Source organism: Lolium rigidum, chromosome 7, assembly GCF_022539505.1.
Source record: "Lolium rigidum isolate FL_2022 chromosome 7, APGP_CSIRO_Lrig_0.1, whole genome shotgun sequence".
Taxonomy (NCBI): Eukaryota; Viridiplantae; Streptophyta; class Magnoliopsida; order Poales; family Poaceae; genus Lolium; species Lolium rigidum.
The window spans coordinates 151,689,364-151,716,134 of NC_061514.1; the positions used below are offsets into that span (position 1 = coordinate 151,689,364).

General features: G+C 48.8%; 2 protein-coding genes across 3 annotated transcripts; one reads left to right on the forward strand and one right to left on the reverse strand.

Annotated features, from left to right (window-relative positions):
• The first annotated feature begins 5,470 nt into the window (after positions 1–5,470).
• LOC124674247 lies at positions 5,471–7,459 on the forward strand. Its single transcript, XM_047210286.1, has 2 exons — positions 5,471–5,920; positions 6,382–7,459. Exons 1-2 carry the CDS (start codon positions 5,486–5,488, stop codon positions 7,273–7,275), a joined length of 1,329 nt encoding a protein of 442 aa, XP_047066242.1. The 5' UTR covers positions 5,471–5,485; the 3' UTR covers positions 7,276–7,459.
• A 220-nt stretch (positions 7,460–7,679) lies between these two features.
• On the reverse strand, positions 7,680–10,282 carry LOC124679145 (trihelix transcription factor ASR3-like). Of its 2 annotated transcripts, none has more exons than XM_047214956.1 (3): positions 9,433–10,282; positions 9,126–9,167; positions 7,680–8,173 (listed from the first exon to the last, which is right to left on the reverse strand). In XM_047214956.1, the coding sequence occupies exons 1-3, from the start codon at positions 10,103–10,105 to the stop codon at positions 7,881–7,883; spliced, it is 1,008 nt and encodes a 335-aa protein (XP_047070912.1). In that variant the 5' UTR covers positions 10,106–10,282; the 3' UTR covers positions 7,680–7,880. The 2 variants fall into 2 exon arrangements, with proteins under 2 accessions (XP_047070912.1, XP_047070911.1); XM_047214955.1 differs by having other exon boundaries at positions 7,680–8,176.
• Positions 10,283–26,771: the final 16,489 nt, after the last annotated feature.

Below are 26,771 nucleotides of genomic sequence, written 5' to 3' on the forward strand. Positions count from 1 at the left end.
CCGAACTCCTTACTTGTGATTTAACTGCCTGTGAGAGCCTTCGTGCTCTAGTTAGTTGTATCCTCATATAGGTTGCTTCACCTAGTTTGCATTAGGCTCACCTTTATATTCCGCAAAGCCTAATATCGCAAAGAAAGAATTGAAATCTGTAGAAACCTATTCACCCCCCTCTAGGTTTACCATCTCTATACTTTCATCGACGACACGATCAAATAAATTTGATGCAAACTCAATCATGTAAAATGCTAGTGGGATGACATTATAATACAACTTGTTTTTGTATTCATGTGTTTTTTGAATTTCGCAAAAGAAGAAGTCCACTAAGAATTCTGAATACGATCTTACAACGTAGACATGAAATTTCTCTGTCGTCTTTCCAAAATTATATGTTTTGATCAAGTGATTACTTAATTACTCCATCGCTCTAGGTAAACAAGGTTAAAAGGACACACGTATCGCCTAGAGGGGTGAATAAGCGATTTAAAACTTTTAAAAATGAAAATGTAGAATAAAATTAGCATTTAGTTTTCAAACACAAAATCTATATAAACCAGGGTTCATCTATGTGCACCAAAAAAAACTTATGTTTAGCAAGAAAATCAACTATATGATATAAAGATATGTAACTTGAAGCACGAAGATTATCACAAAGTAAATTACAGAACTAAATGGCTTGGGTATATAAATAACCGAAGGGATGAATATACGAGTCTCAGTTGAAGCGATGCGGAAGCACAATGGCATTCCAAACGCCACGATGCCTCACCGTGTTCTCCTCGCTCTCTTGTATATATTGATAAATGTCCCTATCTTTTTTGGCAACTTTAAATATGGCGTTGTTGAGAGAAGGTTAAGGGGAAGCATATACTTTAAAGGAGCGCCTTGTGGATTGAGGCTTTTCCGTTGCATTTTTATGTTTCTATTTACAAAAATACAACAAGCTTGTTATAACAATATATATATACTACCTTTTTTCTTTGAGATTATTGTTTACTTTCTCCGATACATAAAAAATGTTGGCGTTTTAATATAAATTTATAAAAAATTGAACTAAAACCCTGACACTTTTTATGGATCGGAAGTAGTTTTTTTTAGGGGGATGAGTTTTTTTTGTTGCAGTGTTTATTTAATTATGGAGCATCTGATTTTCTTGGCCGACCCACTAACTCTGCGCCTGATGGGCCAGCTTATCCCGTTACCGACCTTGCGGCTGTGAGGACAATGGTTGGACCAAGAGGCTCTCGTCACCTCTGGCTTTAGGGGCAAGAGTATTTACGGATGTGGTACTCACAAATCTCTTATCTCTATTTTATTTGATACACATATGCACTTCAATTATATATGTATGCATAGATGCAGGAGAAACCTTAACCCCAGCCTATTTCCATCATTGAACACAACCACCTTAAAAGTAAACTAGAATGGTCCGGTAAACATAAAATAAAATAAACTAGCAAGTTTTGTAGGCGTTTTCTTCACACCATTTTAGCAGTGCTTCCCAAGGTTCGATTAAACCTAGGTCTACTAGGGAAAAGCTTATCATACTACAATCCGTAATCTGGATCGAAGGTATCAACCACCGCTGCCCGTGGCAAATAAAATAGACCGCACATCTATCAAGAGTACAAGGAACTGCGATAGCAAAATCCGTACCTCAGCCCTCGCAACCCCCGAGTTATGGATGTGAACTTCCATAGCAAGGCACAAGAGGACATTTACTATGAGATCTATGTTCATTTCAAGAAGGGTGTGGTCACTCAGCATTCCATTGTTATTGCAAAGATGTCCTTGTCCTCAGAATACTTTGGAGAGGCTTATGCTATGTGTCAAGAGTTTGGGCTCTTTCCCATCATGATGCTCAACAAGGACTTTGACACTCAGATGATCAAGAAGTTCTATGCCACCATTCACTTTCAACAAGATGAAGCTCGTACTTTTAGGTGGATGACCAATGAAGTGCAACTTTAGTCCAACTTGGCAAGCTTTTGTGAGGCTCTTGGGTATCCTCACTCTCCATAGGCGAACTCGAACGGTTGGCGGTCTCACGACTGCTCCTTTTCCATGACTAAGGATGTGTTGTCTCCTCTCTACATCAAGGGATGTGGCATTCCGGGCAAGAGTGCAGATCTTCTTCCCACTTGGGACATCATGCTAAGAGTTTACCGTGAGACCATTGGACCCAAGGGTGGCAACTTTGATGAGCTTCACACTTATGAAGTGGATCTCATGTACAACTCTCTCATCAAGCAAGGCACCAGTAAGAAGCTCGATGTGATGGACTACATCTACCATGAGATGTGGTCATGTGTGATGGAGAAGAAGCTACCCGCCTTTCCCCCCTTCATCATGAAGCTCATTGAAGATACTTGGCTTGTTCTTCGTGGTACACCTCTCATGCACTCCGTTCCTCTCAATCTCATACCACATGACGTGAAGACGCTGGATCAAGATTCACTCTGTTCCCATTGAGGATGCTCCTCCCGTCGAGGAAAAGAACCTAAGTTGGGTCTCGAAGCTTGCACGCCGCATTCAACAAGTCTTTTGTCTCAACGCTACCATCAATAAGCGCCAATATCAGCAACATTTCGATGCGAAGAAGTATCGTGTGCGCGAGAAGAACATCATGAGGGAGCTCAACTTGGCGGTTTCCCCTCCCGACACTGAGGAGAACATCACTCCGGAGTACGAATGGTTGTCTCACCACGGTATTCCTCTCTCGGATGATGGTCTTGAGATACAATCCCCTCATCACACTCCCTTCATCCCCGGCGCCTCCTCGGGATATCCTTCTGGTTGGGCGAACGCCGACCCTTGGGACGTGTAGTTGCTATGGTCCCCTGTTTGGTGCCTTGATGCCAAAGGGGGAGAGTGAGATCTATTAGGGTGATCACCGTTGGGTATTTACATGGGGGAGCCACAAGCTCGTGCTTTCTTTGATTCTTCTCGTTGTGAACTTATGTTACTTGCTATGTGTGGTTGAACTCCGTTCGTAGATGCTATTTGGTTTGTGGACATTATTTATGTATGTGGTAAACACCTTATGTGTGACATCGATTATCTATGTGTGTGGTATGATCTCTATCTCAAGCCTAGTCCTTATTTCGTTTATGATACATGTGCTATATAGGACTGTGATACATATTGTTGCTATTACTTTTGTATGATGGTTTGCAAGATATAGGGGGAGTGTTGATTCTAGTGTGTGTGCTTTTGCATTCAAAGGAAAGCTCTGTATATGCACACATCTAGGGGGGAGCTCATCTATATCTTGCATATGCCGGTTGCTCAATTGGTTATTACTTGAAAATACTTGTGTTGTCATCAAACACTAAAAAGAGCGAGATTGAAAGAATATTTGCTGATGCTTGTGGCTGCACCTGTTTTAGGCTCCATGAGAATAAAACCTGACAAATATTTACCATGCCCCACTAGAAATATTTATGCCATGAGTCTATGCCGTCCTCGGGAATGCTTATTTCATATAAGAATACAACCAAGCTTGTCCTCTTACCGAAGAGAGAGGATTGAGCTTTCTCTGAAAATATCATTCCGGTTACTTGCAATTTACTTTACTAGCATTTTCATTCACTTGTCATTTACTTTCCTGCATATTATAACCAGAAAATACAAATCCTTTCATCTTTTACCGTTTACTTTTTGAATTTCTAACCAATACCTTCAGTTGAATTGGACTGTGTTCGACAACCTTTTCTATTCAAAATGTACTACAAATGACCCCTATACTTGTGGGTTATCACCCGCCACACCTACCATGACATATTTTTGTGCCGATCTGTGATCTACCACTGCACAAATATATGTACCTACTTTGCTTGGCGACATGACAATTGATCCACGAGGAAAAAAGAGCTTTCAAAGACACTTTTGTGTTGCTTGTCTTACATATCCATTGTGATATGCCATACAATCTTGTAGTGTTGGACTAAATAAAAAGATTTCATTAGAATATCATGCCAACTTGGAAACAAAAAAACTGGAATAAATATACAATAAAAGCTTATATGGTTTCAAGTCATACAGACCAAGGAGGTTTCATGGGAAATATTCTTTAAATTGTTGGATACTGCATACGATTAAAGCAAATATGCACTTAAGAACCCGTAGGATTTTTTTTTTCCTTTTCTTGTGTGGGTTGTTCGATATGTAGGATTGAATTAAATATTTATGGTTGATTCTCTTGACCTTATTTTTGTAAATATGGTGATGTGTGACTTTGTTGGACTTTCTCGACGACACGATCAAATAAATTTGATGCAAACTCAATCATGTAAAATGCCAGTGGGATGACATTATAATACAACTTGTTTTTGTATTCATGTGTTTTTTGAATTTCGCAAAAGAAGAAGTCCACTAAGAACTCTGAATACGATCTCACAACCTAGACATGAATTTTCTCTCTTTCCAAAATTATATGTTTTGATCAAGTGATTACTTAATTACTCCATCGCTCTAGGTAAACAAGGCTAAAAGGACACATGTATCACCTAGAGGGGTGAATAAGCGATTCAAAACTTTTAAAAATAAACTTAATAAATGTAGAATAAAATTAGCATTTAGTTTTTCAAATACAAAATCTATATAAACTAGGGTTCATCTATGTGCACCAAAAAAACTTATGTTTAGCAAGACAATCAACTATATAATATAAAGATATGTAACTTCAAGCACGAAGATTATCAGAAAGTAAATTACAGAACTAAATGGCTTGGGCATATAAATAACTAAAGGGATGCATATATGAACGATGTATCCCGAATTTCACTTTTCAAAGAAAGTTAGTCTCAGTTGAAGCGATGCGGAAGCACAATGGCACTCCAAACGCCACGATGCCTCACCGTGTTCTCCTCGCGCTCTTGTATATATTGATAAATGTCCCTATCTTTTTTTGCAACTTTAAATATGGCATCTTTGAGAGAAGGTTAAGGGGATGCATATACATTAAAGGAGCGCCTTGTGGATTGAGGCTTTTCCGTTGCATTTTTATGTTTCTATTTACAAAAACACAACAAGCTTGTTATAACAATATATATATACTACCTTTTTTCTTTGAGATTATTGTTTACTTTCTCCGATACATAAAAATGTTGGCGTTTTAATATAAATTTATAAAAAATTGAACTAAAACCCTGACACTTTTTATGGATCGGAAGTAGTTTTTTTTTAGGGGGGGATGAGTTTTTTTTTGTTGCAGTGTTTATTTAATTATGGAGCATTTGATTTTCTTGGCCGACACACTAACTGTGCGCCTGATGGGCCAGCTTATCCCGTTACCGACTCGAAAGCCCAAGCCTAATCGGAAAAGGAGTACCGACCGCGATTGCCATCTTCGACTTCAAACCTTGCAAGCCCTCGGACACCAAGCAAGCAAACCCCCATCTGAAACCCACCACGCACGAGCAGGCCCGCGACGAACCTTCGAGAAGTTTCCGGAGAGCTGGTTGGTTCGCTGCGGCGCGTCCGATCCATGGCGGCCGAGGGGGGCGGAGGGGGAGGCGGTGGCGCGGCCGGGGAGGGCTTCGAGGAGCGGGTGAAGCGGCTCTTCGGGTCGCGTCTCTTCGGCGACGTCCCGAGCTCCTCCTTCCCGTCCGCTTCCTGGTCCGTCGCCGCCGGCGAGGTCGAGCGCCAGCGCTGGGCGCGCCCTTCAGAGGCCCGGGACGAGGAGGAGGAGGGCGCCGCGGCCGACCGCGCCGACACGCCCTGCGCCTCCGCGTTCTACGACGCCAACGGGTGCCTCCGCGGGCGGAGGCGGCGGTCCAAGCAGGACTTCGAGGACGACCCCGAAGACGATGAAGATGATAAGGAGGAGGAAGGGAGGGGTCAGGACGGTACCAAGGTGGAGCTGGACGAGGAGGAGGAGGTTAGGGTTTCCATCGGCCTCGACCCGACTCTGGATCGGGAGGTGAGAAAATATTAACTTCCTCATTTTATTCGATTTGACCATTTACATAGTCGATTATGTGTTGTTCGTAGAAATTAGGGCGTGAATTACACAGCCATGTCCGATCTGGCTTCGTTTATTAGCCATACTCGACTGCAGAGAGGATTTGGGGTATTCCTGTCATCATTTTCTGCTAGTTTCTGTTGAACCATTGACTGTAGAGAGGATTTGGGGTATTGAAGGAGGAGCTGGTCGAAGGGGAGTAGTTTTAAGCCCTTTTACTATTATACTTCGGCTACTTACTAAAACTGGATAAACCATGAAGCAAACTTTTGAATGATGTCGCCTTAAGATGACATTGACCTGATGAAGCACTTCGTTATTTAAGTCTGATTCTTCATGAAGTATTTCCACTTTTGTATTTGGCGTACCTTCTTTGTGCACTTTGTTAATGTGTTCTGATTGGGTGTGCTATCTTTCAGGAAGAGGAGGACAGATATGATAGAGCGGCATTTGGTAGAGAGGATGCTGCAGACCGTGTATACATGAGTGAAATCATGGATGACGGCATCAACATGAGCATCAATACTGTAGTGCCTGAGCTCCTTGATGATGCCATTGACGAGATCTGCGGTTTATCCAAGGATCCACGTGTAGATCTCGGTGCAGCATCTGCGAGACTCAGAGAAGACAATGGTTCTGTTAAAGGTAGCCCTCATTTGACAACTCAAGCAAAGGAGTGCCCGACTGTCGGGATGCAAGCAATGCAAACTCAGGATACTGGGGTGAAGCCTATACTGAAGAGGAAGGAGGAGCAAGGCGATTCAAAACCAAGGAAACGTGTCAGGTTTAATGCTGATGTGAAAGATCAAGCAGTGGAGCTTTCTGAGCATGATGAAGATTCTCCCATGGTTCCTCAGTCCATGGATATGGTAACTTCAAAGGACAACTCCTCCACTTCATCTCAGTCTGCTGGGATTCCTGACTATGTTAGGAACCCTGCAAAGTACACACGTTACACTCTGGACACACCGGAGACTACTGATGAATCTAACCGTAGAGCGCTTGCAGATTTGCACAATCTGTTAGGCAGATCAGATCCCAGCAAGCTGCAGCCTGAGACACCTGTTGAGATTCCTAGCTCCGTAACATTCATCCCTCGGAAGAAGCCAGTTGATGCCATGGTGGTGGATGAAGGCCCCAAATCCAGTGATGCAAATTCATCTCTCATTACTCCAGCAGCAGTAGCCTCTGATGGAACCGATCAGTGTGAGATGGATGAAGATGATCCTAAGGCATCACCACCACCACTGATACAGACCAACGCCAAGATGAACTCCCGCCGTTACAGGTCAAGTAGGGCAGATGATGAGTAAAGCTGATGTTTCTGGAGCCCCCTGTCGATGTATGTTTAAGAAATTTACAAGTTTTTAAGGTTCCTGATGATGCTACCTGTGTTTAGGGGATACTTTATTGTACCTATTCTTGGTTTTGTGATCGGAGCTGACTGGATGTTAATCACGGTGTAATTTATAATCAATTTATGTTTGAATTTCTTAATAGTGGGAGCTGTGGTTTATGCTGCATCTAATTTTTTTCAAAATGTTCTATTAATAAGCTGAGTATGCTAATTGCTGAACCAGCTTTTGCTTCTCTTATGTATTCTGGGGACGAATAACAGTGTTTTTATAGGCTCATTGTGCATTCAGGGACCAACTTGAAGAGGAACAGAGCCTTCCCACAGTCCAACATTCCTGTCCAGAACCTAGAGTCACCAGAATACACAATATTTGGGTCTTGCATCTCCCTCGAGGAAAATAGTACATCTCGTCCAGGTTCCTGACTAACTTTCAGAACCAGTCTACAAGAAAATTGAATGCCAAAACACTCTATATCAATCTGTACATTCTTATAATTTTATGCTATTTTCCTTCTTATTTGCAGTAATTATTTACTTTCCTCAAGACATTTACAGCGATGATTACATCTTATCAGCGATTCTGTAGAGCGCATCAGCCACCTTACCAAGAACACTGAGTAAGCCGCTCACTTGGTCCTTCCTCTGCTCCCTATCCAGTTGGCAGTTGATGTTCTGCGCCTCCAGCTGCGCCGCCACCATCCGGCTGCTCCGGTCTAGAATCTCAATAAGCTGGCCCTGCAGGTCAGTGGCTTCTCCTGGTCCCATGGCGTCATCGCTGCGCTGCCTCTTCTGCCCACTCTGCATTGGTGGTGGGTCATCAGTAATTTGTTCTTGTTGCTTGCCTTTGGATGTTCCTGCTGTTCGAAATTTAGACCGTTAGCTGTTTTCCTCGGGCTGGTTGTTGTATGTCTGTGATTTTGGACAAATAATAGAGTCCAATCGAAGGGAACTCCAACGTCTTTCTTAAATAAACTAGCATAACTCTTGTTTTCTGATAAAGTCAATCTCAGGTTTATGAGAAGAGTTATAACCTTTTCTGAATAAACTAACGAGGAACTGGTTAGTTGAGTATTTTTATCGCCAAATGAATAGAGTAAGGTAATGACAGTGATGTGAATAGGCTGATACCGAGTAGCATGACTTGAATAGAAAAAGAGAGTGGTCAATTTTCAAAATCCATAGTCCAGGTGGACCGACCAGAATATGATTTAATGACTGGAATTCTGTGCAGCCTGAAACTGGCATTACTAGTTGCCAGTGATTCTGAATTTGTGCTTTCTAAGACTGACATACTTCCGTGAACACCTCAAACTTGGTAGATCTTGATTCTATTTAGGCCTGAATACTTTCATGAAAAACTGGTTATCTTTTTTTTAATCAATTCAGTTTAAGGCTATCATTTCTTAGTCTTAGGTGAGTCTACTATAGAGTCTGTGCTTGTATAGTTGTCAACTGAAGATAGACCAAGATTTCAAGATCCTTGTTAAACGAATCGGTTCACATATTGGAAATCAAGTGTATCATCTAACAGTGGCTGCATTTTTATGACGAGTTCAATACGATTTCTGATTTTGGGAAGTCTGAGTGAGACACGTTTTAAAAAACATGTTCAGTAATTTTTGGCCGATCAAAACTCAATGAAACAGTAAAAAGGATCATGCATATGAGGAAACAAATCCAGAACGAAGCCGGTTGGATACTTGACAACAAAAGTGTGGAAACCATTGTACTCCTAACACAATCAAGTTTTCTTATATAGGTAAATGTAAAAAAAAAAAAAACCAGTTAATGACGAATTCTCTCTACCTTGCTCTGAGGTCTCTTGCCTAGGTGCCTCGGTCTTCTTCTCTGCAACCATCACCACAGGAAGCAAAAAACTATTTCAGCCAAACAATCGAACAAACATTCTTGTGAAAATGCATCTTATCGTGCACCAAAACTCAATTCACCCAGGAATAAAAGGTCCAGTTCCATGACCAAATTGCAGGACTAGTACTACCGATCAAGCCCACGCTTTTACCGCCAAGAATCAGCAACAAACCAATAGCTCAACTGCACCATCAAAAAGTACACATGCTTCGCATGCAAGAAGGGCGGGGAACAGCACGCTCACCTGTTACCGGCACGGCCACCACCGCGGGCGCCGGCGATGGAGACGGAGGAGGCGGAGCCATCGGTGGCGCAGGCGCCGGTACCGGTACCGACACGGACGCGGACACTTCCTCGTCGTCCTCCTCAGACGACGATGACGATGAAAACAGCCCGTGGTCCAAGGCGGCCGACGCGCGGCCACCGTCGAACACCACCTTCTCCTCGCCACCCTCCTCCGCGTGCACCACGGCCGCATTAACGCCACCGTCGCGGACACCCCCGCCGCCGGCGCCGCGGCCCTCGATGATGTCGTACACCTCGCGGTCGAAGAAGCCCGGGAGCCTCCTCTCCCGGCGCGCGTCGTTGCGCATGGCCCAGAAGGAGACCTGGTCCTTGGACGCCGGCAGCGAGCGCTCCCACTCCCTGATCTTCTTGTAGTCGCCGGCGAGGTTGCTCCACCGCTTCCGGCACTGCACGGGGCCCCGCTCCACGCCGTGCCGCCGGCAGTACTCCGCCACCGCCGCCCACTTGGTCGGCTCCGCTGCGGCCGCTCCTCCTCCTCCTCTGCCCCTGCCGCGCCCGCGCACCTCCACCACCCGCTTCCCCTCGATCAGCACCAGTATCTCCTGCCGCGTCCACCGCGGCAGCCGCGCCGCGCGCCCAGACCCTGTGCCGGCCTCGCCGGCGGTAGACATCACGCGGGCCGGCGCGTACGGCGACTTGAGTCCTTGCCGGTGCAGCGCGCGGCGGGGTGACAAGCCTGACAGCTGTAGGGAGAAGGCAGGTGTGGCAAGCAAGCAAAGCAGCGGAGGGAGGAGAGGAGAGGAGGAGAAAAGTGCGTTGGCCTTAATTGTTAGTGAACTAATTAATGGGGATTAAGGGCATCTCCAACGCAAAGACCTAAACGGACGTCTATTTTGTCCGTTTGGGTCGTCTACCGGACACGCGGATGCTCCGCGGTGTCCGGTTTCGAGTAGTACTCCCCAACGCGCACAGAAGACCCAAATAGTACTAGTACTCTAGTCGCGTCGAGGAGAGCTCCAGCCCCGGCGTTCTCGCCCTTCCCGCCTAGCTCGCCCGCCCGTCGTCCTTGGTGCGCAGGCGGGCACGGCGCCGCCGACGAGCTCGCCGTGGGGCAAGCTAGTGTATTAGAGGACGAGGGCCCGGCGCACGGCCGACGCAGCGCCCGAGCATGCCCTCGCCACCGCGTGCCGATGAGCTCGCATGTACCGGAAGCGGGCGGGCGCGATGCGGCCGGGCGGCGGCGGGAGCACGGCGGGGCTCCGCGCCGAGCCGGCAGCGCGGCGAGGCGCGGGCGGCCACGGGAGAGTGGGCGGCGGCGGGGCAGCGAGGCGGGGCTCCGCGCCGAGCCGGCAGCCGCGGCGAGGTGGGCGGCGGCCACGGGAGAGCTGGGCGGCGGCAGGCGGCCGCGGCGGGGCTCCGCGCCGGAGCCGCCAGCGCGCGGCGAGGCGGGCGGCGGCGGGGCAGCGGGGCCGGGATCCGCGCCGGCTGAGACGCGCGGCGGCCACGGGGAGCGGGCGGCGGCCGGGGCCGGCTCCGCGGCGGCGAGGGCCGGGACCGCGCGACACGGGGCGGCGTCGACGCGACGCGCAGCCTCGCAGCCCAAGGCGCGGGGCGGCCCGGCCCCGCAGCAGCGCGGGCGGAGCTCGCGGCCGACGGCCGCCTCCGTGCGGCGAGGCGCGGCGCGGGCCACCTCCGTGCCGTGCGTGCGAGGCGCGGGTAGAGCTCGCCGGCGGCGGCCGCGGCGGCGGGCGCGAGCGCGGCGCGAGCGGCGCTCGTTTCAGCCGCAGCGACCTCCGGTAGTGATTAAAAAAAAGGAGGCGGCGACAGCGGAGTCCATGCGATGGGCGACGGCGCAGTTCCTCCGGCGAGCCACAATCCGTCGACGGCTGGGCAAAAGTTGGAGAAAGGGGATGAAGATAGAGGAGAAAGCAGGAGGAGAGAGAAAGAGTTGGGATGTGTGGCTGCAAGTGGGGTTCATCCGGACACAGACGGACAGAAAGGGACACGCGAGGACACGCCCGAGCGTCCGTGGCCACGCAAAAGCCTCCCAATTTTGCGCCAGCTTTGGGTCGAGCCGGACAATAATTGCTGGCTTTTTGGGTATGGGTGCCCCCGTTGGGAGCAGGTTTTGTCCGAAAAGACCCAAACGGACGATTTTTTGCATTTGGGTCTGCCCCGTTGGAGATGCCCTAAGTGGAGGATTAGAGGGTGTATCCTCCAGAGAGGAAGGAAAAAAGAAAGAGTGGTTGGAATGATGAGAGCAAGATTAATGGAGGCTTAGTTTGTGGCTTAGATTAATAGAGTGGGGAATAGGGTAGGGCTAACCTGTTGCTTCTGGTTTTCAGCAATAGAGGATATATAGAGTACCTAAGGGGCCTCATCACTTATCTTTGCACAATCTAAAAAAATATAGCCTTCAGCCATTTGTAGTTTCTATCATTATTTTCATAAGTGTTTTGATTTTTCAGTTCAATTTTAGTACACTGGGCTGTCCCTTCCCTTGGTCTCGGGTAAGATGTGTCCCCTTCTTCCTTTCAGAGATATATAAGTGGGGTCAGCTGTGGATGCACCTTGAGATTCCACACCATGATTTGATTTAAGGAACTTCTTTCAAAGAACTTGATGCAAAATAAAAATAAGAAAATGGCAAAAATGATCACTTTTGTCATCTCCCTGTTCACCACGTCGTCTCCCTGTTCTCCAATCTTCCCCAATCTCGAGCGAGAGCGCGACCATCACAATGGTGAACGACGGCGCGGCGAACAATGGTTCGGCCTCCGCTCTCTCGACCAATGGGAGAGGCGGCTCCTGCATGCGGCGGGCTACCCTGCGCCGCTGGATTTCCGCGCGCCCGGAGGATGGCGACTCAGCGCGGGCGGCGTTCCGATCCCGCCGCCGCCGACGGGTCACGCCGCCCTGGAGGCGGAGATCGACGCGGAGCTCGTCACTCTCAGTGGCGAGCAGCGCGCGGAGGAGCGCTTCTGGCCGGACAACTACGAGGCGTGGACGCAGTTCTCCCGACAGAGGTACGAACGTGAACTCGCCCAGTACGACGGGCCTCCTCCCCCTCCCGCTAGGAACAACGCCGCCAGCCGCCGCCGCTGGTGGAGTGCGCCTGGCCGCACCCTCGAGAATGTGCTCGCGCACATCGAGGGTGAGAACTCCCCCGTCCTGGGGATGCCGCCGCCGGTGGCGGCTACCGTGTCGCGCTGGCAAGGTAGCTCCTGGACGCCGAGGAGGATGGTGCCGTCCTCCTCCTTGTCTGGGTCGAGGTCCGCGTCCAGGTCCGGCGGATCGGCGCCTCCGCCGTCGACACCGGTCTTCGTCAAGAAGGAGCGGGCGTCTCCACCGCCGACCAGAGGGCGCAGCAGCGACGCCCTCGTCATCCGCGAGCAACCTTCCTCTCCCTCGCGCAGGCGCAAGAGGAAGTCGTCCAAGAAGGAGGCCACGGCCACCGCCGCGAACTAGCTCGCCGAGGAGGAGGCCAAGCGCGTCGAGGACGCCGTGGTGGCGGAGGCGATCGCCAGGTCGCTCAACGACCTGGTCCCCGCCGACAACGCGCTCCCCATTGACACCGCGTTGTACTGGGAGCAGTAGGAGTCGGAGCAGCAGCGTCGCCTGCTGGACCTGGTTGCCGCGCGTCAACGCGCCGTCCGCGCCGCCACACCGCTGCAACGAACATCGCGCCCAAGCCCGTCGAGCTGATCAAGCTCGAGGAGAGCAGCGACGACGACCTCTACCGGCCGACGCCGCCATGCGCCGGCGACCCTGTCCAGGGTTCTAGCCGCTGGTACGAGGCGCCGCCGCCCGAGGACGCTAGCAACTCGAGCGACGACGATGACGGCGGCGACTACACGGCCTTCTACCACCATTTCGGCATGTAGAAGGCCGTTATTACTTTTAGTTTATGTTTCCATCTGGCCGAATTTAAATATATGCATGAATTCGGCCTATATATGTACGAACTCGCCTATATAAGTTAAATATCTTTAAATTTCAATTTCGCTTATGCTTGAACGAGTTTCGCCTTGTTTTGTCTGAATTCGCCATTTTTTGTCAAAAGTTTTCATCCATCCTGGACTCGCCGCTGGGAAAATGGGCCTCCCCAGGCCAAAAATTTCATCCATCCGGCGCTAAATAGCGCCGGATTTCAGCCTGGGGAGCCCCAACAGCTGGAGATGCTCTAACCTATTGCTTCTGGTTTTCAGCAATATATAGAGGATATATGGAGTGCTGTTGTGATATTCATTCTATCCTTCTTTTTTCTGTGTGATGAAATAATTGGCTCATATTCGATAGCTTTGTCTCATTTACTTATGTTACCTAAGGGGCCTCATCACTTACCTGTGCACAATTTGGAAAAAATGTAGCCTTCAGCCATTTGTAGTCTCTATCATTATTTTCATAAATGTTTTGATTTTTCAGTTCAATTTTAGTACACTGGGTTGTCCCTTCCCTTGGCCTTGGGTAAGATGTGTCCCCTTCTTCCTTTCAGAGATAGATAAATGGGACCAGATGTGGATGCACCTTGAGGTTTCCACACCATGATTTGATTTATAAGGAACTTCTTTCAAAGAACTTGATGCAAAATAAAAATAAGAAAATGGCAAAAATGATCACTTTTGACATCTTCGTTTTTGTTGCCATACCTAAAGTTTAGGTGTATGTATGTACAAAGTGTGGCGTGTACTACCCGCTGTATTACTCATGTTGGGGTACTGCTTCTGAGTCGAAAGCTCATTTCTAGAAATACTTTTAGTTTTAGGTATACCTTTCTTGCACAACTGAAGTTGTACCAAAACTAGCTATAGCTCGTCTGGGTCATCTCCTTGTGGATATGTTAAAATCCTTTGCTCACCTTGCTTTCCTAGCCAAAGAAAAAAAGGTAACAGCATGGGCAAGGTCATGGAGAAGGCTAGGTGTTTCTCCGGGGCAGGTTACAGATCATTAGTTGTATGATGAAGAGACATTAATATGTAATTTTGCTTCGGTACTACTTAGAATAGCCATATCTTTTTAGAACCCCGCGATTCTTCCGTAAGCAGAAGGCCATGTGCACTGTTTTATTCGGTTTCATTGCATTTCAATCTGTGGGACGGAACTGAAAACTCGACAAAACTTGGCGACACGGTGTGGCATGAATCTTAAAGCAGCAAATCGACGGCACAAACCTGCACCGGACCTCCCATGCACGGAAGAAAAGCATTTTCTCTATCTCTTTTATAATTGTTGTCAGTAGATTTTTTTCTTCTGAAAATGAGGATAACTTCCGGTCTCTACATGGATTGATGCACGCAACCATAATTATTAGGAGTAGGTCTGCTATTTCTATTGATAGAAGATTTGAACAAGACCTATAATGGAGGGGTTTTAGTTCTGTGGTTATGAAGTATGTAGTTCAGCTAATTTAATCATGGCGAAGAATGGTGCTTACAGCTAGGTCCCTGCTGCTGCACAGATCTCTAATACTATAAAATCACGCTTTTTCCCTCTTCTTGAATATATGTTCCTTTCAGACGATTGGCGCTTGTAGACCTGTTGCTTCCATCTCGTCCAATCAAGTCGCCGGCCAGCAAGGTCCCGTTTTTTCTTGTAGGTAGGATTGTGTGAAGGACGCTCCCTCACTCAATCCAGGATTTAATAGGGGGCTGGTGGGGCGAGGCAAAAGGATGTCCATCTCCAACTTTAGAAGGGGCTGAGAAAGAAATGCTTCCCCACTCCTCCAACAAAACATATCCTGCCCTTGACTTGTCTTCGTCGAGGTTGAATTTCCATTCAAAATTTTGTAGCAGGGCATATATTTTTATGTTTTAGTGCTGTTAAAGCTTCTTGATTTTGTATGACCATTTGTATTATTTTCCAAGTGCTGAGAGGAGGTTGACAGCTTGTAGCACTAATATATGGAGTATTCAGCACTACTCATCAAGGATACATGTCAAGTTGTGCTACAGTGCAATAAGATACTGGCTATCTTCAAAACAAATCTCAACCACTCAAACACCTACGGTCCTCTTCAGATGAATTTAATTAATTATGTCACAGAGTTTAGTAGAAAAAATATATAAAGAGGACAACCATGGGGTTGATACACCATATCATCTATAGAAAGACACTTGAAATGTAGGCCTAGTCCATATATACAAGGTGTCACTATATGGGAGGTGTGACTTGAGAGGTGTCCCCTTGGCGTTCCTCCCATTTCTTATTTCTTTGTAGCTGTCAAATGACAACATATTTTTGGCTCCTAAATTTCAATGAAGTCGGTATTTATTGAAACGCAGTACGTAGAAATTAACTATAAGCTTGCAAATTCTGCTGAAATATTATTCTTCTTGATAATGTTCTCCGTACAACTCACAAAGGGTCTTTTATATTCGTTTCTTCTATATCCTTGTGAACTTTCATGCAAAAAATATCATCGATGCACCTTGGACGAAAATAACCGATGATCCAAAAGGTATGTTTAATGCTTTCTCGATAAAAGTTATTTTAAGCATTAAATTTGTTTTCAGACAGGAGATGCAATAAAGTACTCAAACATACGCATGTCCAATGTACAATTGTTTTCAGAACTGTCTGCCATTTGGAAAACTAGTTTTTTCCCCTTTTCACCCGAAAAACGCCTCCTCTTGGGTGTACCTTTGAATTTACCCACCGTCCACACCTCCCTTTGTGTGAGCAGAGGGGCCGCTGCCCTTTCAGCCACCAGAAGAGATTGATTACAACCCCGTATGGCCACCATGACCGCAGCTGGATGGATGGATACATGTTGAGAGAGGCTACCAGGCTAGCTCCCTGCCCCCCTTGGAGGATCGATGCTGATGGGACCTCATTTTTTTCAGAAGATTTCATGGGTTGTCCACAGGTGATACGATGGCGATACCAGCTTTCTTTCTGGATTTCCTTCAATAGCGTCGACAAATAATTCGATGCTTCCTTTCTGGGTCTACCCTGAAGTCCCCGTGGGATTGAGAACTGTTTCTGTGAAATTTCAGCCTTCCTATTTCCTGGTCTCTCTGTTGCACTATATTTTTTTAGATGCTGATAATATATGCATTTCTAGGCCGTTTTTTAGATGATGAGCTTGTTGAACTAGTATGCAGCAAACAGCCCCTATGTATGTTAAAATTTGTTTCATGCGTGTGTTTCCTACGCACAATCATCAGTGGGTTCTTATCATTGCAGTAAGCAAATGCTTGCCCACAATTGTAAAGTACATTATCCTCCATCGATGTGGGACGCAAATTCGCGAATTAAAAGGCACTCGGAAGGATTTTATTCCTTGCTCTCCGTAATCAGGACACACATTATGCAAATGCTTTAGGGGTTATCTCTCACTCTCACCCACACACAGTGGGTGGATTTGCGGTCATCTATAACATCAGAGGAGGATCTAGTGTATCAGCAGTAGGGTCAAGTCAACTGACCTGAAATTTTATCCGGGAAGTGCAAGAACTAAACAAATCAGCTATGGTCCTATTGGGCATTATACAATTGCAATTCTACAATAAACAAATGATAGATATAAACTGCCACATAGCACAAAAATTGAGAAAAAAAGGTCGTTTAATGGAAGTGACAGAAGCTCTATGTTTGCATGTCTCCACGAAAACTGAACTATGGAACATCTAATAGCTCTAACTTTCCTCTCACGGGGAACATTTTTCTAAGATAATGGAAGAGAGACCTCTGCATTGTCCACCATGAGAGATGCAAATGGCGGCAATACGGACAACGCCTATAACGTACGCCAATTAAACAACACGATTATTCCTTGGTGTTTTCTCGCTTTCATCTATATATCGTTGCCCTCCCTTTCGGTGCTGGAAGCATGACCCTATCCATTTGCACTCATGTGCTTAAAATAAAAGGGCACTATATGTTGTGGTGGTCTCACGAGCTACCCCTATCATCTCTGACCGTGACATAACACTGCCCTTAGGCTTGTGTAAGGATGATGACTTGCTGATGGCAATTTGTGTACTGGCTAATTAATGGCAAGGACTGTCGCCGCCACACACACAAAAAATCATGACTAAATGCTCTTTCAGTCTGCTTTTCTGTAACCACGCAAACATTTTCGTTTATGATGGAAAAATGTTTCTTTTTTCACGACTATATTTATCAAATTTTAGCTGGGCCTCACAAGAAAAAGAAATAGGCGCAGCAATGTATTACTCACCAAGGGCGGAGCAGTTCGACCCAAACCATCAGTCTGTGGGTGACGATGATAGGTACCCCTGAGGCCTACAGTTAAAGACATAAAGGGAGGAGAATGCATAATAGTGGCCTCCTTTGTTTTCTTGCATTATGCTCTGAATCGGTTCCTCGTTGCCTGATCACTTCGGATCAACTAAGATCTACAAAAATGATACCATATTGTTAAAATATGGCATTTATTCCCTACCCAAAAATGGAAATTCCTGTGTGAACAGTTTTGGGCTTTGACTTGTATTGTACTGTTCCTTCTTTAGAGCAATTTTAGTTGAACCTAGGTTACACCTCAAACTAGGTATTTTGGATAATTACTGTTTTTCAACATGTATTAGCAGGTTTGACTTTAATGGTTAGTTTCTTATCAGTGTGGGACTGTGGGGGAAAGAGACAATGCACCGAAATGGCAAATAGTAGAGCATAGATAGCTTGGACTGAGATCCGGTGCCCTGTCTATTGCAAGGCACAGCGTGCCCCGAGCCCTCTCATCCACCGTACAAACTCATCCAACGGACAGCAGCAGCAGCAAGGCACGGGTCAATACTTCCCTTCGTCCTCGTGCAGCAGAAATCGAGGGACACGCGGGAAAAGGAGGAAACGGTGCGCGCGTTCCCGGGCAGAGCTGTGCTGCCGTGCGCCGGCGGAAGGGGAGGGGAGCACGCTCGCGCCTCCAGCACCCTCCGCCCCAACCCGACGAGATCCTCCTTCCCGCCCACTCCGACGGGCTCTTCCGCCCCGCACGCTCATGGTGTTTTTGTAGTTCTGCTGCTCCTGCCTCAGTCCTGCGAGGTTGCAAGGCGCTGGATCCCTCGTCGACAAGCAGTCCAAGGGCTCCGTCGGAGTTGGAAGGAGAGAGCATCCGAAGATGGGCGGAGGTCGCCGTCTCGCCATTTTCTCCGGCGCCGTCGCGGCCGTTTTCTCCTGCACCCGACGAGGCCGTTTTCTCCGGTCCTTCGTCGCGGCCAGAGGTTGGCGGAGGAAGCCAGTGTGGGTCGCCTCAAGATCTCAGTCGTTGCAGCCTGCAGGAGGTTGGCGCAGCGGCGGCGGCCGCACTGGCATTCCTGGCAAGCTGTGCCCCAAGAGCTGCGCGACCTTCTTATCCGAATGTCCTGCTGCTGCGCTCGTTTCTGGCCCGTGGGTGAGGATTGACTCGCTCTGACCCGTGCCTTGCTGTTGTTGTCCGTTGGATCAAATTGGACGGTGGATAAGAGGGCTCGGGGCACACTGTGCCTTGCAATAGACAGGGCACCGGATCTCAGTCCAGATATAGCTTAGAGCATCTCCAGTCGCGTCCCCCAAACCGTCCCCCAAAGCGATTTGGGCGCGCCGGATAAAAAAAGCGTTCCAGCCGCGTCCCCCAAAGCCCTTTTTTGTCCGGCGCGTCCCGATACGGTGTCCGGCGCCCCGAGCCCGTCCCCGTCCCACGGGGACGCACCGGGACACCGGACACAACGAAAGCGAGGCCAACCGACGCGGGCCCGACCCGTCGGCCGGCACAGGGAAAATTCGTCTCACACTCCCGCCAAATCCCGCCGCTCCCGCCAAATCGCGCCTATACCGCCGCGCACAGGCCTCCCAAAACATATCCTGCCGCCGATTCATTTCTCCTATCCCGCCGATTTCTTTCTCCGTCCCGCCGTGCACCCGCCGCCGCTACCCTCTCCCCATTCCATGGCGCCGCCGACAGCCCCCAAAAAGATGGCGAAGAAAGCGGCCAAGAAGCCGCCGGGCAATGCGAAGATAGGGGCGAAAGCGCCGTTCGCGAAGCCGCGGAAGGCGCCGGCTGCGAGAAGAAGCCTCGAAGGCATGACCGAAGATGAATGGCGGCAAGATTGCCTCGCGCCGGAAGCTATCGACGGCGGAGCGGAAAGGACGGAGGGCGGCGGAGCTGGAGAAGAAGGCTCGCGGCGCGCCGCCACTCGCCGCATAATCGCCGGGTGTATCGCCGCCACCAACGCGAGCCCATATAGTACGAACGTGCCGGTGTACGTTCCGGAGTCTTCTCCGTCGCAAGCCGCCTTCTACAACGACGGCCCCTCCGCCACTCCCGGGTGCGTGACGCCTAACTTGTCGCCGCACTACCAGGATGCGCTGCCGCACGGCGGCTTCAACCCCAACAACCTCTACTCCCCGGCGTACGAGCAACGCGAGCCGGGACCCGGTCCGGACGGCGGCCCTTTCACCGGCCGCAGGGGTCCGCTCGAATACGACGGCGCCGGTCGCTGAGGAGGACGACGGGGTTGAGGAGGAGGACGACGAGGAAGAGGACGGGGTGGAGGACGACGAGGAGGACGACGTTGAGGACGAAGAGGGCGGCGAGGAAGAGGGCGGCGAGGAAGAGGACGACGAGGGTGCCGGTGACGATGATCTCGTGGAGGTAGACGCGGACGGCGTGAGGACGAAGAAGAAGAAGAAGAAGAAGAAGGCGTCGGGCACACGAGGCCCGAAGTGGACGGTTCCGGAAGATCTTTGTCTCGTGCGAGTCGTGGGCGACGGTGAGCCATGACTCCATCATCGGCGCCAACCAAAAAGGCGGGAAGTATTGGGCGAGGATCAAGGCCGAGTTCGATGAGCGCAAGCCGATCAACGACGACTACCGGAAAGTGCCAATGAAGAGGAGCCGAGAAGGCAATGTCGACGCGATGGGCCATCATCCGAGCGTCGGTGAACTCCTTCCATGGGTACCATCACGACTTAGAGACCAGAGGCGACAGCGGTGCCGACGTCGGCCAACTGGTACGACTGTTTCTTCCATAATCCGTAGCGCCCACATTGTGTTCGATGAAATGACTCTGCTTCCTTTGGTTAGTTTGATCGGGCTATGGAATTGTACGCCAAGTACTCGGATGGTCACAAGTCTTTCGCGCTGACGCATTGCTATGGCAAGCTCAAAATGAATGAGAAATGGAAGTTGACGCGCCTGTCGTTGTCCAAGGGGAAGGACGCCATTGATCCGGGACGCGCCGCCGGCAACGTCGGCAGTGGCGTCCCTACCGGCAACAAGGCTGCCAAGGCCGCCTTGGCCGACGCTGCGTCGTCCGAGAAGACGCAGGCGTCGATCACGAAATGCCTCGCCGACGTCTCCTCGACCTTTATCTCCCGCGACAAGAAGGCCGACCAAAGGTGGGCCGAGCTGCTCAAGAGGCAAGAGGAGAAGCTGGAGCTCAAGAAACGCAGGGACGACATGTCCCTGCTGAGAACGTCGACAGAGGGAATGTCTTCCCGGACGCGAGCGGCGCACAACTTCTTCAAAGGCCAGATCCTCGACGACATCGAAGCCAAAATGGCGGCGGCGGACGCGGCGGCGGCGGACGCGGTGGCAGCGGCATCGGCATCGGCGGCAGCGGCAGCGCAGCAAGAGCAGGCTGACGCGTCTTCTACTGCTACACCTGCGTCGGCCTCCGCGTCGGCGACGGAGCAGACGCACGATGCACAGGAACAGGCAGATCGCGACGAGGTCGTCGTGCTCGACGGGCCAGCGTCGACTCAGGACACGACGCCGTCGACCAACCCCTTCTTCTAATTTGCATGCACCACCGGTCTGTAATATGATCGCGCGCCCGAGTACTTTGATCGATCGCCGCTACTCGATCGCGACGAACCGGCGGGAACGATCTCTTTTGAATGCATCTATTTGAATTTCTGATTGGGGGCGGCGTTTGGGGGACGCGACTGGGAGCGACGTCCCCCAAACGCGGCACGAACAAAACACGTCCCCCAAACGCTCGATCCGACGCGCTTTGGGGGACGGTTTGGGGGACGCGACTGGAGATGCTCTTAGAGCCAACGGCCACGCTCGAGGTGGGCTTTGTTTTGTGGTTCTGTCGAGCAACTTCAGCTAGTATGACTTTTTTTTTGCGAATTACCTAATCTGCATCGCTTCGAGAGCAGCGCAAGGAATCGTACAGCGGCGGCGCTCACTGAAATGGCACGGCATGATGTGTGCTAAATTGCACATGACATGGCGAGGATGGAGAGGATTCGTTCACATGTTGTGTAAACTGTTCTGTTTTCTAGATTTAGGCGCACAAATATGAACACAAATATAACCAAAGAAACAGCTCTAAACCTTGTTTCAGAGTGAAAAACAACTTCCAATACTTGGTTTAACTTTAGAATTCTAAACCTAGCTACCAACGTGAAACAGTTGTATTTTTATGTATATATACTTCAATAATGACCGGAAACAAACCTAGAAATGGCCAACGGATATAATTTATGATTAACTAGCTAGTTGCCAAAACTGAACACTTACTCTGCCCCCCCCCCCCCGCCGTGTCGCTCTCCTTAGGGCGACACCGGAGGCCCCCAACCCTAGCCCGCCACCGGCCCTCTTCACCCACCCACCCTGCCCACCTCACCGCCACTAGAGAAAGCCGCCCGAAAAGCCAGTCGGCTCGTCGGGGACGGTGGCGGCGAGGACTTCGCCGCACCCCACGCGAAGGGCTTTGGCAAGCGAGGCTGTGGCCTTGGCTGGTGTGGCGACACTGACTCGGCGGCGAGCAGTGCTCGCGGGTGCGGGATGGCTTCGTGGCTGTGTGGGCGGCACAGAGCTGGCAGGTGCTGGTCTTGGTCCGGTGGTCCTCGTGGCAGCCGGGTTCGGATCTGAAGTGCCAACCACTCCCACTCCCAGATGTGTGCCACTCCAACAGATCTATGTCCGGTTGAAAGAGCAAAGTCTAAACCCTGTGTTTTGTGTGTTTGATGACAACACTTGAATAATCTCACCTTGTGCAAAGAGTGTCTTTGATAGATTTGCAAGTGCATGGTGACCTCGCTGGACACGTCAAGATCGGAGGACTGAAGCGTAGCTTATAGGTTTTCTGGTTTTGTGTCGCGGGGTGACATGGTTGGAGAGGAAAAGAGGAGAAAGCAGTTTTTGTCGGGTCGGTACTACCGGTACCAGTAGCGGTAGTACCGCTACCCCTACTGGTACCGCCCAACGGTACTGCTCTGGAGTTTCGCACTGAGAATGTCCCACAGAACAAGTTACGGTACCTTTGCGGTACCTTGAGCAGTAGTACCGCTTACGAGCGGTAGTACCACCTCGGTACCGCTTAAGTACCGTAACAAGAGTTACGGCTGTACCGCTCGGTACCGCTCGGTACCGCTTGGGATCCAGTAAGCTCTGGAGGCCATTGCGGTACCTCGAGCGGTACCGCGAGCGGTAGTACCACTATGTGTCCACGTGGATAAATTCTGTGGGATTTCGAATTCAGAGCGGTAGTACCGCTTAGGCAAAAACTGCAGGTAACGGTTGGATTTTGGGGGGGGGTATTTAAAGGGCCCTTCTTCCCCAACACGATTTTATCTCTCCTCTCTCTCTCTCCTCCATTGTTGCTGAGCTTAAACCTTGAGACTCTCCCCAACCATCCAACCAATCTTGCCCAAATTTTGAGGAGTGGTGGAGGAGGCCCCGATCTATAGTTCTACCAAGAGAGATTTCACCAATTCGTGCTAGTCCTTAGTGGATCTTGGAGTTAGGGTTCCATGGTGGGATCTTGGAGGAAGTGCACCTATGGAGGCTAGCTTGGTGTTGTGCTAGCTCCATAGGTTGTTGGGAGCCTCCTAGTGTTGTGGATCTCGCCCCAACCTTGTGAAGGAACCACCGCCTCGACCGGTGCCATAGTGGAGAAGGGGGAGCCCCTTTGTGGAGCTCTCTCGAGGAAGAAGGTGAGGCTTTCCTTCGTGGTGTGGCCGCCTAGCCTCTTGTGTGAGGCTAGCACCTCCTCAACGTAGACGTACTCTCTTTTGTGAGGGGAACTGCGGGAAACAAACCTCGCCTCGTCTCCGCGCCATCCGGTTGTCCCGCTCCTTACTCTTACTATCATGCTTGTTTCCTTTACTTGTTGCACTTGCCTAGGATCATACTAGGAACATCTCCACCACTAAAGCAATCACCTTTACCTTCCGCACCGCTAAAACTGAAAAAGACTTAAAATTTGTGTAGCGTCCATTCACCCCCCCCCCCCTTTTGTCCGCTAAAGTTGCCTATTAGGATGGGTTTTTGCATGGGGACTTTCGTTGTTGTAGCCTTTTGGTCCTAGTTTCTTTATCTCTTATTGTGGCTACACCAACCCTATGGAGGCATTTGTTGTGAGCCTGGGTATTCTCAAGGCAAAGGTATGATAACTTCACCCAAAACTCTTTGCATGATCTTGTGTTGCCTCCATATTGTGCATATGCTATATGAACATGTCAAGTATCCTTGTTGCATATGTGCTTGGTTTGCAAAAGCTCGACGGAGCTCCCCTAGACATGTGCATATTTTGAATATGTATTTGAATACAAATGCACACATCCTAGAGGCATAACTCCCCTAGATTTTACAAAGCAAGGACATATGCAACAAGGATACTTGACATGTTCATATAGCATATGCACAATATGGAGGCAACACAAGATCATGCAAAGAGTTTTGGGTGAAGTTATCATACCTTTGCCTTGAGAATACCCAAACTCACAACAAATGCCTCCATAGGGTTGGTGTAGCCACAAGAAGAGATAAAGCAACTAGGACCAAAAGGTTACAACAACGAAAGTCCCCATGCAAAAACCCATCCTAATAGGCAACTTCTCCCCCTTTGGCATCGGAACACCAAAAAGGAGGATAAGCAAACTACAAGGATGGTAAGGAAATACACAACCAAGCTTGCAAAAACCAACAAGGGAAAACAAAGCTTGGATGAGACTTGATGGCGTGTAATTCACACGTTCGTTGGGAACCCCAAGAGGAAGGTATGATGCGCACAGCAGCAAGTTTTCCCTCAAAAAGAAACCAAGGTTTATCGAACCAGGAGGAGCCAAGAAGCACGTTGAAGGTTGATGGCGGCGGGATGTAGTGCGGCGCAACACCGGAGATTCCGGCGCCAACGTGGAACCCGCACAACACAACCAAAGTACTTTGCCCCAACGAAACAAGTGAGGTTGTCAATCTCACCGGCTTGCTCGTAACAAAGGATTAACCGTATTGTGTGGAAGATGATTGTTTGCAGAGAAAACGAGTAAAACAAGTATTGCGGCAGATTTGTATTTCAGTATAAAAGAATGGACCGGGGTCCACGAGTTCACTAGAGGTGTCTCTCCCATAAGATAAAAGCATGTTGGGTGAACAAATTACGAGTCGGGCAATTGACAAATAGAGAGGGCATAACAATGCACATACATGTCATGATAAGTACGAGTGAGATTTAATTGGGCATTACGACAAAGTACATAGACCGCCATCCAAGCTGCATCTATGCCTAAAAAGTCCACCTTCGAGGTTATCATCCGAACCCCTTCCAGTATTAAGTTGCAAAGCAACAGACAATTGCATTAAGTATGGTGCGTAATGTAATCAACAACTACATCCTCGGACATAGCATCAATGTTTTATCCCTAGTGGCAACAGACACAACACAACCTTAGGGGTTTCGTCACTCCCCCGAGTGTCAATGCAGGCATGAACCCACTATCGAGCATAAATACTCCCTCTTGGAGTTACTAGCATCAACTTGGCCGAGCCTCTACTAATAACGGAGAGCATGCAAGATCATAAACAACACATAGGTAATAACTTGATAATTAACATAACATGGTATTCTCTATCCATCGGATCCCGACAAACACAACATATAGCATTACGGATAGATGATCTTGATCATGTTAGGCAGCTCACAAGATCCAACAATGAAGCACAATGAGGAGAAGACAACCATCTAGCTACTGCTATGGACCCATAGTCCAGGGGTGAACTACTCACTCATCACTCCGGAGGCGACCATGGCGGTGAAGAGTCCTCCGGGAGATGAATCCCCTCTCCGGCGAGGTGCCGGAGGAGATCTCCAGAATCCCCCGAGATGGGATTGGCGGCGGCGGCGTCTCTGGAAGGTTTTCCGTATCGTGGTTCTTCGTATCAGGGGTTTCACGACGGAGGCTTTAAGTAGGCGGAAGGGCAACGTGTGGGGCCACACGAGGGCCCCACACCACAGGTCGGCGCGGCCAAGGCCTGGGCCGCGCCGCCCTATGGTGGCGGCCCCTCGTGGCCCCACTTCGACTCCTCTTCGGTCTTCCGGAAGCTTCGTGGCAAAATAGGACCCCGGGTTTTGATTTCGTCCAATTCCGAGAATATTTCGTTACTAGGATTTACGAAACCAAAAACAGCGAAAAGCAACGAATCGGCTCTTCGGCATCTTGTTAATAGGTTAGTTCCGGAAAATGCACGAATATGACATAAAGTGTGCATAAAACATGTAGGTATCATCAATAATATGGCATGGAACATAAGAAATTATCGATACGTCGAGACGTATCAGCATCCCCAAGCTTAGTTCTCGCTCTTCCCGAGCGGGTAAAACGATAACAAAGATAATTTCTGAAGTGACATGCCATCATAACCTTGATCATACTATTTGTAAACATATGTAATGAATGCAGCGATCAAAACAATGGTAATGACATGAGTAAACAAGTGAATCATAAAGCAAAGACTTTTCATGAATAGTACTTCAAGACAAGCATCAATAAGTCTTGCATAAGAGTTAAGTCATAAAGCAATAAATCAAAGTAAAGGTATTGAAGCAACACAAAGGAAGATTAAGTTTCAGCGGTTGCTTTCAACTTGTAACATGTATATCTCATGGATAATTGTCAATATAGAGTAATATAACAAGTGCAATATGCAAGTATGTAGGAATCAATGCACGAGTTCACACAAGTGTTTGCTTCTTGAGGTGGAGAGAGATAGGTGAACCGACTCAACATTAAAGTAAAGAGAATGGTCCTTCAAAGAGGAAAGCATCGATTGCTATATTTGTGCTAGAGCTTTTATTTTGAAAACATGAAACAATTTTGTCAACGGTAGTAATAAAGCATATGAGTTATGAAAATTATATCTTACAAGTTGCAAGCCTCATGCATAGTATACTAATAGTGCCCGCACCTTGTCCTAATTAGCTTGGACTACCGGATCATCGCAATACACATGTTTTAACCAAGTGTCACAATGGGGTACCTCCATGCCGCCTCGTACAAAGGTCTAAGGAGAAAGCTCGCATTTTGGATTTCTCGCTTTTGATTATTCTCAACTTAGACATCCATACCGGGACAACATGGACAACAGATAATGGACTCCTCTTTAAT